General features: G+C 37.0%; 1 protein-coding gene across 4 annotated transcripts; it reads right to left on the reverse strand.

Moving 5' to 3' along the window:
* Positions 1-1123: 1123 nt before the first annotated feature.
* Positions 1124-16450, reverse strand: LOC125236176. Of its 4 annotated transcripts, XR_007178174.1 has the most exons (8): positions 15984-16450; positions 14325-14548; positions 13552-13644; positions 11621-11701; positions 7839-7958; positions 2339-2425; positions 1554-1637; positions 1124-1414 (listed from the first exon to the last, which is right to left on the reverse strand). XR_007178174.1 is itself a non-coding variant. In XM_048142892.1 (5 exons), the coding sequence occupies exons 1-5, from the start codon at positions 16073-16075 to the stop codon at positions 7900-7902; spliced, it is 549 nt and encodes a 182-aa protein (XP_047998849.1). In that variant the 5' UTR covers positions 16076-16450; the 3' UTR covers positions 7684-7899. The 4 variants fall into 4 exon arrangements, 1 of the variants encoding a protein (XP_047998849.1); XR_007178175.1 differs by lacking the exons at positions 1124-1414; positions 1554-1637; positions 2339-2425 and adding an exon at positions 3057-3250; XR_007178176.1 differs by lacking the exons at positions 1124-1414; positions 1554-1637; positions 2339-2425 and adding an exon at positions 3872-4309.
* Between the last annotated feature and the right edge of the window lie 525 nt (positions 16451-16975).

Raw genomic sequence — 16975 nt, forward strand, 5'->3', positions numbered from 1 at the left:
ATCGATTGAATTCCACATACAATTTTTGAGAGAGTTCTAGAATCTTCTATGGTCGAAAGTATATAAAGGGCGAGTCGCACAGTTTCTCGTCAGTCATTCACTAGCTGTCGCCGAGCTAATATAAGGAAGAAAATGGACGAATTTAAAGTGCATGTAAGGCATTGCTTACTATATGAATTTCAGTCTGGCCATTCAGCCGCCGAAGCAGTGCGTAATATATGTCAGCGTGTTGCTCCTGAAGTTGTGTCTGAGGCCACGGCGAAACGATGGTTCCAGCGGTTTCGTAGTGGCGACTTTTCATTATCAGATCAACCTAAGTCTGGTCGACCGGTGAAGATTGATGTAGCCAAATTAAAAACCTTAATTGAAGGAGATCCGAGGCTAACGAGTCGTACTCTTGCTACCGAGATAGGCTGCTCTCATGTCACCATAGAAACACATTTACACGAGTTGGGAAAACTACAAATACAGTGTTTGGATACCGCACGAACTTGATAGAGATCAACTAAACCGCCATGCCGATATCTGCATACAACTTCTGTCTTTTCGCCGCACATTCAACTGGTTGGACCATCTTATCACTGGAGATGAAAAATGGGTCTTATATATAAATCACACACGCAAACGTCAGTGGCTAGCTCCAAACGAAAAAGGAATAGAGGCACCAAAAACAGAGCCTCACCCGAAAAAGTTATGCTGTCCGTTTGGTGGGATATTCATGGTATTATTCACTGGGAACTCCTACCAAGTGGAATGACTGTTACCGCATCAGTATACTGTAATCAGCTTGAAAATTTAAACCAAAAAATCTGTCAGAATCGTCCACAGCATGCTAAAGTTTTTTTCTTACACGACAATGCTGGCCCACACATTGCAAAAGTGACTCGGCTAAAGCTATTGGAGCTAGGTTGGAAAGTGATACCTCATCCACCGTACTCTCCAGACTTGGCACCTACGGATTTCGCATTGTTCAGATCGCTAAGCAATGCCTTGAATGAAAAAAAGTTCGATGATCAAGCCCATCTACGACAGTACATAGCTGAGTTTTTTGAATCTAAACCTAAGAACTTCTTCGCCGATGCTATTCATTCTTTACCAGAACGATGGAGACAAAGTAGTAGATAACGAAGGCCGTTATATTTTTGATAAATGATTAAAATAATAAATTAAATAAAAATTACAATATTGGTTATGATTCGCTCATTACTTTCTTACCAACCCAATAGATAAACATGCTATCTTGTACTTTTTCGTCCAGCAACGACCCTTGGGTTTTCTTTTTTGGTTTTTCAACGCCAATTGCACAACGACGATTCGAGGCGGTCTAGGAGGATCGCGTTACGCTTCAGTGACCTAACGGTTGATTTGACTTTGTTAAGTTGTCTTATCAATTTTTCTTTAGACTTATCCCAATCTGCAAAAAAGAAAAACATCACATTTGTAAAATAGAACGAGGTTATCATAAGACATAGCTAAACTACTCCATTATATTCTTTGATTCGCATCCTTACAAGTTACAAGCACACTTGTACGTGTAGGGTAGGAAATCTCACCCATTAATGTTTCCTTGGTGGTCGACGCAGCATCCAACTTAGGCACATGAGCCTGTTTTTTCTTCATCAGTATGGGTGACGGAGCTGAAACAGATAGTTGCAATATATACCTGTACTTGTATTTTCTTAATTTTTGTGGTGATTGTCACCCAGTTACTTGGGGTCGGCGCAGTAAATTTTGTTCTTCCATTCCTCTCTTTCAGCCGTCATTTCCATACTAATACCCTTCACTCTCATATCATACTCCACACATTCCATCCATCTGTACCCTTACCCATCCACCCCCACCCCAGTCCCAGTACCCTTGTATCCATCCACCTTCAACTTCATATTTACCATCCGTCATGAAATACAACTAAGTACCAAAATAAATTAAATCGGGTATGTATAACGACCTTTACGGCATTAGGATCTTAACACATTCAGTGACAGGCGGCCCAATAGTTGGGTTTTTTGTATGCAAATTATACTACTTATTATAAGAAAAATCCATCAAAACAATGAAAAAACTAGTACATTTGTGCAACAAGGGAGGTAAGGAGGATTTACAAGAATGTATAACTCGCGACAGCCGCAGACTAACTATGACTTTCAAAAATCGGAATTACAATTTCTAAAGTTTAATTTTATGACTAGTGATAATATGACTAAGAAAAATTATGACGGAAAACGTTATGGATAGTAAAAATCGGACTTCAAAAAACATGGGAACCAATAGAGACCCGTTTATTAAACATGTTTTAAGGACTGCTCACCGTGCTCTTAAGAAATACGCAAATACTTACAAAGTACATTTTGCCTTGTCGCAAGAGGGGTTTTGCTTCCTGAAGGTGGTACTAGTGCCACATCCTCTTCATGGTTTGGCGCTGAAGCTGAAATATGTTGTGCAGAGAATCAGAGATCCGGTCAGGTACAGTCAACCAATTGGAACCTAGGCCAATCTACAACCATGTCAAAATGACAAGCAGTAAGAGTGTTCTTACAATTTGATTTATAACGTCACTATGACATAGTTCTAGAGTGGCCGAGGGTTCCAATTGGTTGATATTGAACAGAAAAACCACGCAGTCCTTTATCAGTCGTGTATTACTACAATCCAGACATGTAAAGGTTGTCACAAAAATCAGAAACTTAGTATATAGCTTAAAATATATGAGATTGAACATACGAAAGCTGTTACCTAAGCGGTCTGTAAAGAGGATGTGACCGAATGACAGTTGAGTGACAAGCGACAGGTTGCCAGAGTCAAAACTAGTAATTGGCTACGTGCACGACAATTACGCTCACTACCATGTGAACTTGAAGTGGAAAATGTCAAAAAATTACATGTAAACAAACATTATATTTTAACGATTTTTCGTTAATTTTAAATAAATCGAATAACAAGAGCTACTATTTCAAGTGTAATTTAGGTAGATAGATTATAAAGACATGGATATAATACCAAAAATCAGTTTCCAAAGCATTACTCACGGTATAAACTTCCAAGTCTTCCAACCCCAGACTACAGAAAGAGTCAATAAATTGGCAGGGCATATAAGGAATCTTGAAGAACATAGGAGTAATGGTACAAGTTCTTCGAACTCATCATCAGGCCTTGTACATCTTTACAGATGATTTAAGCAGCGTCTCAGATCTAGGAACAGCGGCGCTTGTGGCTATATAACCCGATTCGTGATCGGCATAACCTACCACATCTGTCACAAATAAAACTAGAATTAGTCTCTATCTCTACACGAGCGCGATCCTCGTTATGCCTTATTGCCCGTTTTCGGGCTAAGTTTTGAAACCAGGACCTGTCATGGGTTTCACGACCTCTTAAAAGGCTGGCCCTCCACTCGACGCGGTTCTTCGAACTAGTGACATGGTATTCGCTAAACCTCCGTCCCGTTAATGCCATATAAAACAAATCTAAACGTAAGTACCTAGTCATATCCGCGGCCGCAGAAATATCCGACACGGGCCCATTCCCAGGCTAGGCCTGAATCTTTAAGCATAATCTTTTACGGTAGGAAAAATACTAACAGTGTATTGAACAATATTAGGTAAACAAAGCTTAAATATATAAATTTATTATAATGTTTTGTTTTGACATGTCATTTACGTTTTCTTTTCACCGTAATAGCTATCCATTTAGTTCTTTGATCCAATTTCCAGTGTGCTCTAAGAAACGCATAGAACGTGCAACGACTATTTACGCCATTATTTTTACAATTAACAACGAAACAACATTGATGCCCCATATCAAACATTACACATTGTATTATATTTTATGAGTTTTGATAGATGACAACCACACTAGTGTCGATTTTGACCACCGCAAGCACTGGTGATCGCTTTGCTTACCCCCTCCATGCACTTCGCACGAAGCCAATAAACACTCCCATGTATGGGATGTCATGATATAAGTGTGCCATTGACTATCCAACATACACCATAACAAACGTTCTATACATATGGTTTCGTCTTTTCAGATCATATTTATCATATAAGTATACGGTAGGTAGCTTGCTTAACAATCATACATAGAAATGTATATCCCATCAAAAACAAAACTTGTAAAAAAACCTTTGTAATCAATATATAGGATTACTAAGTTATATTTGCAGTGAATAAATCAGTGTAGGTATCTGTCTATGTAATAATATTATGTACCTAAGATGCCTCGTGTGGTGACGGGTTAAGAATCTGACCACCCACTTTCCTCCCATGGGTATCGTAGAAGTCGACTATGGGATATGGGTTCCATTTGTTTTCTACAAAAAAAATGAGATCCCATCAAAAACAAAACTTGTAAAAAAAGCAAGTCTCGCCATTAATTTCTTCTGGCGTAAAAATTTGTGAGATCCCTGTAATACCAAGTCGGTTATGTTTATGTTATTCAGTCCCTACTTAAAGGACCTCTGCCATAAGTTATTAATGTTATTATGTAGGTTTTTTTTTTTTTTATACCGAATTTCAAAGTTTATTAATAACCATTAAAACATACTTATAAAAACACTTAAATTAAAATCTTACGAATAAAATAAAACTAAATTATAACTAAATCACTACTTAAAAATAAGCTTATAATAAATAATACTAAAGAAATAAATAGAAAATAAAAATAAAAATAAAAGAACCCAATTATAAAAAGAAAAAACCATCTAAACCATATTATGTAGGTTATAGCTAACCTAACAAAATGTTATAGTGACCATATCAATTTAAAAATATTTAATGTTTTAAAGAAAATGGACGGACTTGGCCATCGCATGAAAATACAATGTCTCACAAGTTATATTTATGTTACTTATACCAGTTATACCTATTAATATGAGATTGTTTCATGCGATTGCCAAGTCAGTCCATTTTCTTTAAAATATTAAATATTTTTAATATTGATATAGTCAGTGCTACAAGATTTTGTTAGGTTAGCTATTGGCTTCGTGCGAAGTGCATGGAGGGGGTAAGCAAAGCGATCGCAGTGCTTGCGGTGGTCAAAATCGACACTGATTGTGGTTTGTCATCTATCAAAACTCATAAAATATAGTACAATGTGCAATGTTTGAAATGGGTCACCAATGTTGTTTTGTTGTTAATTGTAAAAATAATGGGATAAATAGTCGTTGCACGTTCTATGCGTTTCTTAGAGCACACTGGAAATTGGATCAAAGAACTAAGATAGCTACCGTGAAAAGAAAACGTAAGTTATATCACAGAATATATAATAGTACAAGTACAGAAGGCCCACTGCTTTGATGTTCACGAAATGCCGCCTTTTTAAATGCCTACAAAATTCTAACAAAGAAACGAGCCGCACGTGCGCAGCGTCGGATGATAGGGTTGCCTATGGATTAAAACGAATTAATTCTCAGATAAAATGTTATACTATTTATTCAAGTCTTGACTACTTTCTAGGTATATATACAGTATTTATATATTTTTGTTTAAGCCTTCAGCATCACAAGCCTTATTGAACATTTACATGGGACTTAATCAATAAGATATGTGTAAGATTGTCCTATTTTATTCATGATGTCTATTTAACTAAGCATTATTAGCCATTCCACACGTGGACATCGCATATGAACCTTAAAAATAAACTCGCGACGTAAAGTAACAATAGAAAGTGCGAACGTGCGTTCCGTGAGAACGCGCGCCACCCCTGATTAGGCCGCGAACTCGCGGCCGCCAGCATGTACTTGTAGCGCGGCGATAGAATCCCAGAGTGAGCCGCCCCTGGTTATATGTCAAAACAAAACATTATAATAAATTATATTTAAGCTTTGTTTACTAATATTGATCAATGCGTATTTATACGCTTTAACTTATAACTTTCAGTTTTGAGAAATGGGCCCTTGGAAAGAGATTACTAATATTAAAACTAGATATATCAATTTATCCAGGTTTGAATCATCAAATATGAGATTAGATTAAACAAACATCTTGGAGAAACTTTGCTTTTTGACATTCTGAATTCGTTTATTTAAAACATCATTTTGTATGATTTTGGTTAAGCCGAGTCAAGAAAAGTTTGATTTGAAATCCGTCGGTAATTTACCGTACTCAAATAATTAATTAAAATACGGTTGTACTCACGTTATTATATCGCTATTGCTGCGACATGTTTCGGGCCAATTCGGAGGCCCCTCTTCAGGCATATAGAATATAATTACCACTATAATATATATATAGAATATAATTACTTATTATATAATTATTTGAATATGTGTCACGAAAGTTTAACGTGTATAATTTACCGTACTCTTTGAAGACTCCAAGATATTGTAGTGGGGCATCGTATTATTATTTATTATTTATTTATTGGAAAACCAACAGCACATGAAACATGTTAACAGAAACAGACAGATAGAAATCTTATAGAAATTAACTTCACTAGGTATTAGGTATTACAAGTACAGTACCGGTCAAAAATTTAAGTTCACTCCTTGTTTTCAGTACAATTGACTGCTTTAGAGAGATAGTTTTTTGTAGTTCAGACGTCAACATTTGTTTCGTAAACAATTTATATTTTTTTAACATCTGTTTCCCTCAAATCTTATAGGCTAAATAATTATTTGGCCTATATTATCTGGCTAAAACTGTGTTTCGTGTAAAGATGTGTCTCAATTAGTGGCAAAGGCAAGGCCATAAATATAACTAGCATTTTGCCGTCATGTTTATTAGATTTTAGTGAAAGAAAGGTACGTGAATTGTGTCTAACTAGTAAAACAAATCTCCACAAAACAATAAATATAAGTTGAAAACATAATTCGACTACCAAACCGAAGATAATTATCGTACAAAAGTACTCATTTGTACCGAAATCAAAGGGTGAACTCAAACTTTTGACCGGTACTGTAGGTATACAAATATGCTTACTGCTGATCTATTTGACAGACTACTTTGCTGATCTATTTGACAGAACTGACAGAGAGTCGCTTATGGTGATGATGAAGAGGATTATATCTTTACCGTTCCAGTACTATCACTGCTTTCTAAAGCTACTGCAAGGAGCACTGTCTTTGCCAGTCTAAACTGAGAATTGACATGTCTACTACTACTTTTGATAATGATGATGATGGCACCATCTCTGGTCGTCTATTTGACTAAACAGTAAAATTTTGGGGCTACTAGTTTTGATGAAGGCGATGATATTTGAGGAGTGTCTTTTCAAAAGGGCTTATTTCCATTTTTTCTTTTTTTTAAACTATGAATGCAGTTTTTTTAGTATAGAAAATTACGTGTTGTTTTGAGATTAAAGCTCGAAAAGTCTCGCCCTGATCTTTAAAAAAAAGAGTAACATCAAAGTTTAGAACACATTTTGAAAAATGTGTAATGATTATTTATGTGGATAAACCAATGTATGTAGTACAACAACATTGATATCAACTAACTTAATACAAAATCCAAAAATTAAATAAAACTATTTTAAAATAATAACGTTTACGCTACGAGGCCACAACAAAAGGGCTTAATTCCCAAAAGTTCGCATCAAAAGTGCTTAATTCTCAAAAACATATGATAATTAAATATTTATTTAGGTACACATGTTACGTTTGATGTAATCATAGCATTAACGTCAACTTACAATATTACAATTTTGCAAATTAAATATTAATTTCAAAATCAATTCCGTGGAATTATGTTTTTCTCGATTTCCCAAAAAAAGTTCAAAGTGGAAATAAGCCCTTTTGAAAAGACACTCCTCATTTATAACGTTCTACTGTCTGATGACTTGACTTATTTGAATATACTATGGGCAGACAAGGATTATGCTACTGATGATGATGATATTCTTACCGTTCCTGTACTATAACTGCTTTCCGAAGACTCGAAGCTGCTGCAGGGAGCACTGTCTTTGCTAGCCTGCTTGACGGAACTCCGAGGCGATAGGGGGTTGAGGCCACGAAACTTTATAGCCTGCAAACAAAACAATACAATATTGTCTTTTGTTACCGCGATAGTTACTCATGAAGTAACATAATGGTCATGGTTCATTAATTAACCACCGACGCAAAAACGACGGGGTGTTATAAGTTTGACGTGTCTGTCTGTCTTTTTGTCTGTCTGTGAATGTCTGTGTGTATGTCTGTCTGTGGCATCGTAACTCCCGAACGGATGAACCGATTTAGATTTTTTTTTGTCTGAAAGCTGAGTTAGTCGGGAATGTTCTTATCCATGTTTCATGAAAATCGGTCTACTATGTGGCGGTAGGGGTTTTTTTCAAAATTTTAATTTTGTGGTTAGGTTATACCTATTTCTTGTATGTGGGTAGCTTTTGCACATTGTAATTTTTTCCTCAGTCACCCGTTGACCACGAATGCTGTAAATTCATTATACGCGAAATATATAATTATAATTGTTTTTTTTTTTCTTTTTTTTTTTCTTTTTCTGCGTTGACGAAAATAGAAAAGACAAATCCCAATAAAGATTTTTTTATCTGTGTGGAAATTTCTGATGGCGATTTTGAAGAGTTCAGTAAAGTTGTTGGAACTTGAGTTGAAAATTTTACTTTTATAAGAAGAACTTTCCTTCATCTATTCTTTTTATACTTTTGACAACCATTCTGTCCTAGTCGGTAGTGACCCTGCCTGCTACGCCGTGGTTCCGGGTTCGAATTCCGGTAACGGCATTTATTTGTGTGATGAGCACAGATATATTAGGTAATTGTATTTTCCCTACCGTAAAAGATTATGCTTAAAGGTTCAGGCCTGGCCTGGGAATAGGCCCGTGTGTGTGTATTACTTAACACAGCAAAAGGGAAATTCTTTTTGTAAAAAAGACTAGAACCGTGTAAACCTTTATTTATTAAGCATAAACTACTATCCCTCCCCTGCCTCTATATTTACGAGATATGTCTCTTTGTGAAACTTAACTTTGAACTATTTACGTTTATAGCAGACAAAGAAACAACACGGTCCCATAGGCGCCATAGGTTAGCACTGCCAACTACCAGTAAGTTAGCAATTAGGAACAAAAGCGCGTATTGCATGTGCATTAATATATTTAATAAAATACCAGCTGAAATAAAAACATTGCCTATTAACAAGTACAAAAAGACATTGTATCAAATATTAATTGATAACTGCTTCTACAGTATAAATGACTATTTTTTGCATAATTTTTAAATGTTAACTGATATCAGAAGATCTTATCTATATAACTTAGTATATTCTTAATTAGCTCTTGTTGCGTGTATTCTTTCTTCATTCAATACCTAATGTTAATTTCAATTATACTAGTGACATTTCATTAAATCTTTACACCTATTCGTTGCCAAATATACATTTTGTAAATCTAATTAGACGTAATAAAATAGTTGCAATTAATTTTAAATGACTGAGTGATCATAATATCACTGACATCCTGTTTTCACACGTCTACCTAGACTGAATATATTAAGGGACACATTATTGTAATCCAAGATCTTTTGTAACCATATGTTCATTGTGAATAAACGATTTCATTCATTCATTTTCATTCATTCATTCATTTCATTCATTCATTCATTCAAAACAAATGGAACCCATATCCCACAGTCGACTTCTATGATACCCATGGGAGGAAAGTCAAATTTCTTCCAGGTTATAAGTACTATTTAGTTAACCAAAATGAAAAAAAGATTGTATGATAGAGTTAAATACTTTTAGAGAAAAATCATATTTCATGAATTTGGTTTTTTTTTCTGCCAGCTGAACCACTGGGAATTTTTCAACAAAACTTTGCACAATCATACTACTAAGTGTAAGTAACTATAGAAAAAAAACAGCTTCTAAACATCAAAGGGCATTTTTTCTTCCCTTATCCTGCTACGTCCTTTGAAGCATCCAAGTGTACTAGATTTTGTACAGACGACTACAAAGTGATATATCCACTTTTTCACCTTATTGCATTGTAATAAGGTGAAAAAATGGATACATCTCTTTGTAGTCGACTATACAAGTGGATTTAAATGTTTTTGCGTAACTATTGTCCCGAATTCGTAAGTTCACATTTTTGACACATTTGTTTTGAAGTATGTTGCGATGTGGCTAAGACGTATCGTTTGCCAAATCTAACGATTAATTTCGAATTGGTGAATCGATTAGGCCCTATGTACAAGGAGGCGCTTTTTTTTTTTTTGTTAGGTTTGGCTTTTGCTGCCAGGGCACTTTGCCAATGTCAGGAGGCGCTTAAACAAATATACGATTTCTGTCAACTTACTGAAATGTCATTTGAATCGAAATGACAGACTCTGCCACAGCACTAGTTTAAAAATAGAAATGAATGATAAATGACATAATAAGTAAATCCTGCATGATAAACTAATATCGTAAAATACTCACTAACGAAGATCCGCAAAAATGTAACATGTGTTAGATTATGTTTAAAGTAAGCGAAATATTGTTTTTAAGTACTTGATTTTTTTAAATATTATTACAGGATTTTATTTAAAAATTCATTAGGTTGCGCGAGTTTACGTATTGTGGACGCTGTCATGTGTCAAAAAGAGGTTCTTACAGCTCTGGGACAATAAGTCCAATCCAAGTGTCTTATAATCATTGATGATCGTATGTCAGTCAGCCAGTGAGGAACAAAATTAAGAACCTTTGGCTAGCTATTATTCCTAAACTACTGGCTCAAATTAGATGAAATTTGGAATATACCGTGTTTTTCAATGACTGCTTGGGTGCTGAAAATTCAGGCTTCTAGTTTTATCCATCACGGAATAACAAGGGGTTGAAAATGGTCTGAATTGCTTCCAGAAGAGGCCGTGCCTCTTTTTGCTCGACTTGGCGGGGGCACTACCGTGCCCCCAGATAGTTTAACATTTCGTCATCAATATCATGATCAGTAGTTCCACTTCATCAAATGTCATCTATTTTAATATTTAAAGTCACACACAGGTCGAACGCGATTAATTAACTATTTAAGTATATTGGCCAAACAAAGCGCAGCGTTCAAGAGAGGGTGAAGGAACACATAGCGGCAGTTAAAAATCGCCATATACACAAATCTGCAATCGCCGAGCACTTGCTTACTGCGGAAACGAATCACTGGATTGAGCTACACAAACCCAAAGTTCTTTCCACCGAGCGACACTATTATCCCCGGATTGTGAGGGAGGCGATCGAAATTAAAAAATATCCTAAAAACTTTAACAGGGAAGACGGGTATAGATTATCGCCAACATGGGGACCAGTGATTCAAATGTTCAAACCAAAAGATCTATCTTCGGACCAGTGCGCGGATGTTGTGAGTGCTGTGTGTCGTGCGGTGGGAAATAAACAATAACTAAAAGCGGGTAGATTATATTTATTTGTCTACCCCGAACATTTATATAAATTAATATCGGGTAGTTTTGTGTTGTTTACATCTCCGGTGACACTTTGCTGGGACGTCAGTCTTCCGCGACCACGGCCAGTGCAACCTGGCCGAAACGTTGGGAAAAAAGGTAAAAATAATGTTAATTAATCGCGTTCGACCTGTGTGTGACTTTAAATATGTGTACAAAGCGCGAGAACTTAAAGTGTTATATCTATTTTAATGTACTTACATATACATCCTACATTTTGTGATGCATGATCAAGTATTAATATTACCTTTGACGAGTGCCGGCGTTGTGCTACATGCAGCTAGCACGGGTGCAGCAGGGACCGCTTCCATGGGAATTGGTGATGAAGCTGAAAAACATGAAATCCAATACTGTACATTTGAAATAACAAAAAACCTTTCAGATTTTAATTTTCAATTTAACCACCCTTGCCAATGTTTATAATACTTCAAATAGATTTTACGTTCACTTTTTTTTTAAATAAAATAAAAACTGTTGAATTCGGTTGACATTATAAAAAAATTATCCCTGAATAATGTACAGATGTAGTTCAAAAGCTTTTCCTTTCTTTTTTTACGGAAACGTTCGTATTGGTCATGGTAGTTCAGACAATGTCAGTACATGTTGTACTGAGATTGGCTGAAATAGCATAAAGGTGTTTACCCATTACACCGTATCTTACCATGACCGGACTGTGAACGTGTCAGGCACGGAATGTAACCCGACACGGTCTGCCATGCCCACTACAACGTGTCCACATCGTTTCTTATCGGTGCATAGCGGGTTTAGTGACCGTAGCGTCCGCGTATCATCCCCGTAGCAATAACCTGCGACGTCAAGAGCAAGACTTCTTCTGCTTTTAATGTACGAAATCCATTCGCAGATTACTTTCAAACGTCATACGGCCAATATAAAAATTTTCAACCGAGGTTTATCTTACCTCAATGTTTATATTACCTTGACTGCCTTAGGCAGCGTTCCCACTTATGCGTCGCGTGTCTCGGGGCGCGCAAAGGGCGTCCGCGCCACGCCACCTGAGTGTAATTCAAAAAGCGTCTCCTCAGTACATTTTGTATAGGAAGGACGTAAGGCGCGCCGCCAAGCGGCGCGGCGCGCGCCCCGCCGCCGCCACGCCACCTGGGGCGCGTCTTACGTCTTTCCTATACAAAATGTACTGAGGAGGCGTTTTTTGAATTACACTGAAGCGGCGTGGCGCGGACGCCCGTTGCGCGCCCCGAGACACGCGACGCTCTGGTGTGGCCGGTCACCTATGATTATCTTGACTGCGTAGATATATTTGAAAATTTGTTAGTCAATCTCAATCAATCTTTTATCATCCATTATAATAAATTATGACCAGATGTCGGCGGGGGTGAGCTTTTTTCCTACTAACGCAACGTGTTTATGACGGGCTTAGGACGGTCATCATACGCGGTTACAACCCGTTTCGCCTCCTGCACACATCGTTCCAGCACCGTTGCGTGCGATGCACGGAGCGTTTCGACACCGGTAAAATATCCTCGCCGACAATTTTTGACGGTCCGTGCATGCTACGAGTATGGTCGGTGACGGAACGGGCTAGTGGGTATTGTCTCATACTGTTGAATACAAAGAATATTTTTTTGCCTGACACGCTTCTACTACGGTCATGGTATGATACGATGTAGTGGGTAAACACCTTAACACGTTCGTACGTTTCCGTAAAAATACGAAGGAAATTCTTTTCGCGTCACATCTGTACTACACAGGTTGCGCAATTTTTTTAAGCGTAAAGAGATGTCGCTAAACAGACAGACAGTGCTCCCACGCGGAACACTTTTTTAACCGCCTTCCAAATTTCAAGGGAAGGGGTTCTCAATTCATCTGTATGTTTTTTTAAACGTAAAAGTCAAACTTAATGTCCACTATTACCACTAAGGGAACTACTACTGCATGAGGCAAACTACTCAGACCAAAAGTCACTACCCCAAAGCCAAAAATCCTTCACTTGTGGCAAAACGACAAGGCAAGCACCAAAACAGAAACACAAAAGAAACAGACAAAAAAAGAAAAAACCGCGGCCCCCGCGTACCACCAAAAAACTAATGTATGACATGTACTATTTTAGTAGTAACATGAGACTATTTAAAATTTGTACCCTCGGTGTGCGAGTCCGACTCGCACTTTGCCGGTTTTTTTTTTATAATTAACTCAACTTACTCATTGTAATTTGGGTTGTTGCCTCTGGGTTCTGCAGTTTGGATGATGAGGCAATTGCAGGAGTTTTAGTACTGTCATCCATGGTTGTGGGAGCTGAAACAGAAATATAACAAATTAAAGCAAATGTCAAAGGAATCTACATTATTGGTCAATATTACCTATTAAATTTCACACCATGTATAATATACAAATACTTATATACATAGAAAACATCCATTACTCAAGAACAAATATCTGTGCTCATCACAAAAATAAATGCTTTTACCGGGATTCAAACCCGAGACCGCGGCTTAGCAGGCAGGATCACTATGCGCTAGGCCAAACCGGTCGTCAAAGGATCTTGACAGACAAGCTTTTGGTCTTCAATCTTTTTAAGGTTTTTCTTGCGATACCCTTTTCAGGGTCCATATACAGGGTGCCCGGTAATGAATGGACAACCTTTTAACCACCAAGAGGGCACCTTATACTGGTACAGAAAATCGACTTTAAGGTTTAGTAAAAGTCGCCTGGTTTTCGAGATTTTCACACTTATTTAAATTTTAGGTATTAAAATTGTAACGTTAATATCGATTTTCTGGACCAGTATAAGGTGCCCTCTTGGTGGTTAGAAGGTTGTCCATTAATTACCAGGCACCCAGTATGTATTGTAAAATTTATATGGTATGCAAATAAAGAACTATTGAACTATTAAGATTTTATTTAAATAAATCAGCCTTGAATAATCCAATATAAAAAGAGTTTTTAAAGATATTTATTTTAATTATTTTACATACCTTTGCTTGCGACATGTTGAGGGAAGTCTTTTAATTGATGCTCAGTCAATGGTTGTGCAGAAAGCTCCAGCTTAGGGTAGGCCCTTTTCTTCAAGCGATTGCCTTTTTTGTTGAAATCTTTTGCTTTGAAGTGATCACCACACACAAAACGTACTTGGCGAAGTTTTTCTATTGGTATGTGCAGTAGGTCTTCTTTACCAACAATTTTAACCCAGGTTCTACATCTGCAAACAGTCAAATCCAAATTAGTATACCTAGTCAAGCCATAAGTTTATAATGAAATTAATGAAACTGAGCTGGTGCTTTGGTTTGCTATTTTTCATGTGGATATACAAAATAAAATAAACTTAATCTTTTGAGACCCATATGTGTAACACTCAATTTTTTTTTATACTACGTCGGTGGCAAACAAGTATACGGTCCACCTGATGTAAAGCGGTCACAGTAACCTATGGACGCCTGTAACTAAAAACAGTGTCACATGCGCGTTGCCACCCCATTAGAAACTTGTACACTCCCTTTTGCTGTGTTAAGTACATAGCAAAAAGGAGTGTACAAGTTCCAAGGAGGGTTCGGGTTGCCGACGACTCAAAGTACAATAGACAGAACAAGTTAGTTTCGTAAGTCCTCCCGTCATCAGCACACCGCACCCTCGTTGAGCTCTGGCAGCCTTACTCACCGGCAGGAACACAACACTATGAGTAGGGTTTAGTGCTATTTGGCTGCGGTCTTCTGTAAGGCGGAGGTACTACCCCAGTTGGGCTCTGCTCTAGATTCGAGCGAGACGATGTCCGCTGTGCTGTGCCCTACCACACAAAGCGGAATATCAATTCAATTCAATTTTGAATTATGCCAAAATTAATTATGGAGCAAGCCCCACCATCTCCCCGGGAAGGTTAATCTATGACCTACTATATCACTTCTTTTTTTAATATTATTACTCCGCTCATATTCATGTCTGCTCTCTTCATGCTTCAATATTAGTGTGGTCATTAGGCTTGTGTCGTTCACGAACTATGAACTGTTAGGAATAAAATCCCATCAATGACCGAAATGAACTGAATCTTTCCGTGGTCTGAGAATCGGTCTTTGCTCATTTAGTTCAGTATAGGATCGGCGAGCGCGAGCGGTTTGGATCGAGAACGAATGTGTGACTGCGCCGACCGAGAGCGAGAGCTACTTAGCAGAGCAACAAAAAAAGTCAAGTTTTCATATTAAACTTCGGTTACTTACAACCTTTCGGCCCGGAATGTAACTATCTGTGGACTATTCGTATAATTTTGACACTATCGGTCCCATTCGTTCTGATCTTTCCGACCGCAGTGATCGCTGGTCTGGCTGAACTAAATGAGCAAAAGACCTAAAAGAGCGAACTAGTTCATGGGAGCGATTGAACGAGATCGGAGCGCTCCGATCAACGAACGAAACGGCACAAGCCTAGTGGTCATTATTGTAAGTTTCAGAACCAGAGAAGTTCTTATTAAATATATTTTTTTCATTAAGGTATTTAAAAATTATGCCATCATAAAATTGACTTACACAGAAAATGAACATTTGTGTTACTTTTCTATAATGGGTAAGCAGAATAGAAAACGTAAAACTATTTTACTTATGAATACGCTGTTTAGACTAATTGAAAACCACTACTAAATTACATACCTTTGTTCATCAATTGGGAAATTGCCAAAAAATCCAGGCCTATGTCGTTCTCTGACCCCACAAATTTCACAGACTCTGCTTTTTCCATCCATAATGAGTCTCTATCTCAATAATATTGCTCAAAAACACAGCAGACGGAGGAGCACGCTGCTTCAACTCGACGTCTTTTATTAATGAGAATACGTAAAGATAACAATATCACACAAATGAAACACTACGGAGGAACTTAATTGCTCAACTCGACGCACTGCTCAGATGAAGAACACCGAATAAAACGAAGCATGGAAAACAAAAACACCACGGTCCACGGAATTACATTTTCGTTTCACGGTTAGTTTTGACTTTTGAAAATACAGAAAATTGACACAATTGACAATCCCGCCTTTGTGTTGCCATTGCATTATTTATTTTGTTATTAGGTTGGCTATGCTGGGAATCTTTTGCCATACATTATTTTTTTATATAGGAGTTTCCTAAGACTGGTAACAGGTTGAATTTTTAGAGGACAGTTTTGTAAGAGAGCACCCAATCATAATATGGATCTACTAAAAAAGATAGCTAATATTACTTCTTAGGTTAACTGGAAGAAACTGGAGATGACTGAATAATATTAATAAAAAAAAATTGATCGTTGTTTGATATTTATGTAATTAATTGTTTTTATTTTCTAATCTAGTATTTTAAGAGTAATAATGATGACATATGTATATATAGCTGTAATATTTTTGACAACGTATGCTTAATACTGATAAAGATGAATATGAATATATGAATATGATCTCTATTAGGGATAAGTTTACCTTTGTACTTCCTTTATATTTGATGTCTTGTGTATTTTATGTAGGTAGGGCAATAAAGAGTTTACTTACTTACATAAGTGACATTTAATATATAGTTATGTGCAAAACGCGAGAATTTAAAGTGTTACATAATATGGAAACTTTCTAAAGGCGCACGTTATCATTTTCGCAAGTGCGATGATTATTGTTAAC

Source organism: Leguminivora glycinivorella, chromosome 18 (genome assembly GCF_023078275.1).
Source record: "Leguminivora glycinivorella isolate SPB_JAAS2020 chromosome 18, LegGlyc_1.1, whole genome shotgun sequence".
Classification (NCBI taxonomy): Eukaryota; Metazoa; Arthropoda; class Insecta; order Lepidoptera; family Tortricidae; genus Leguminivora; species Leguminivora glycinivorella.

Coding starts and splice junctions, on each gene's coding strand:
- LOC125236176 (XM_048142892.1), bottom strand. CDS start 16,075: ATGGATGGAAAAAGCAGAGTCTGTGAAATTTGTGGGGTCAGAGAACGA. Junction 13,645..14,324: donor TCAACATGTCGCAAGCAAAG/GTATGTAAAATA, acceptor TTTCTGTTTCAG/CTCCCACAACCATGGATGAC. Junction 11,702..13,551: donor AACAACCCAAATTACAATGA/GTAAGTTGAGTT, acceptor CATGTTTTTCAG/CTTCATCACCAATTCCCATG.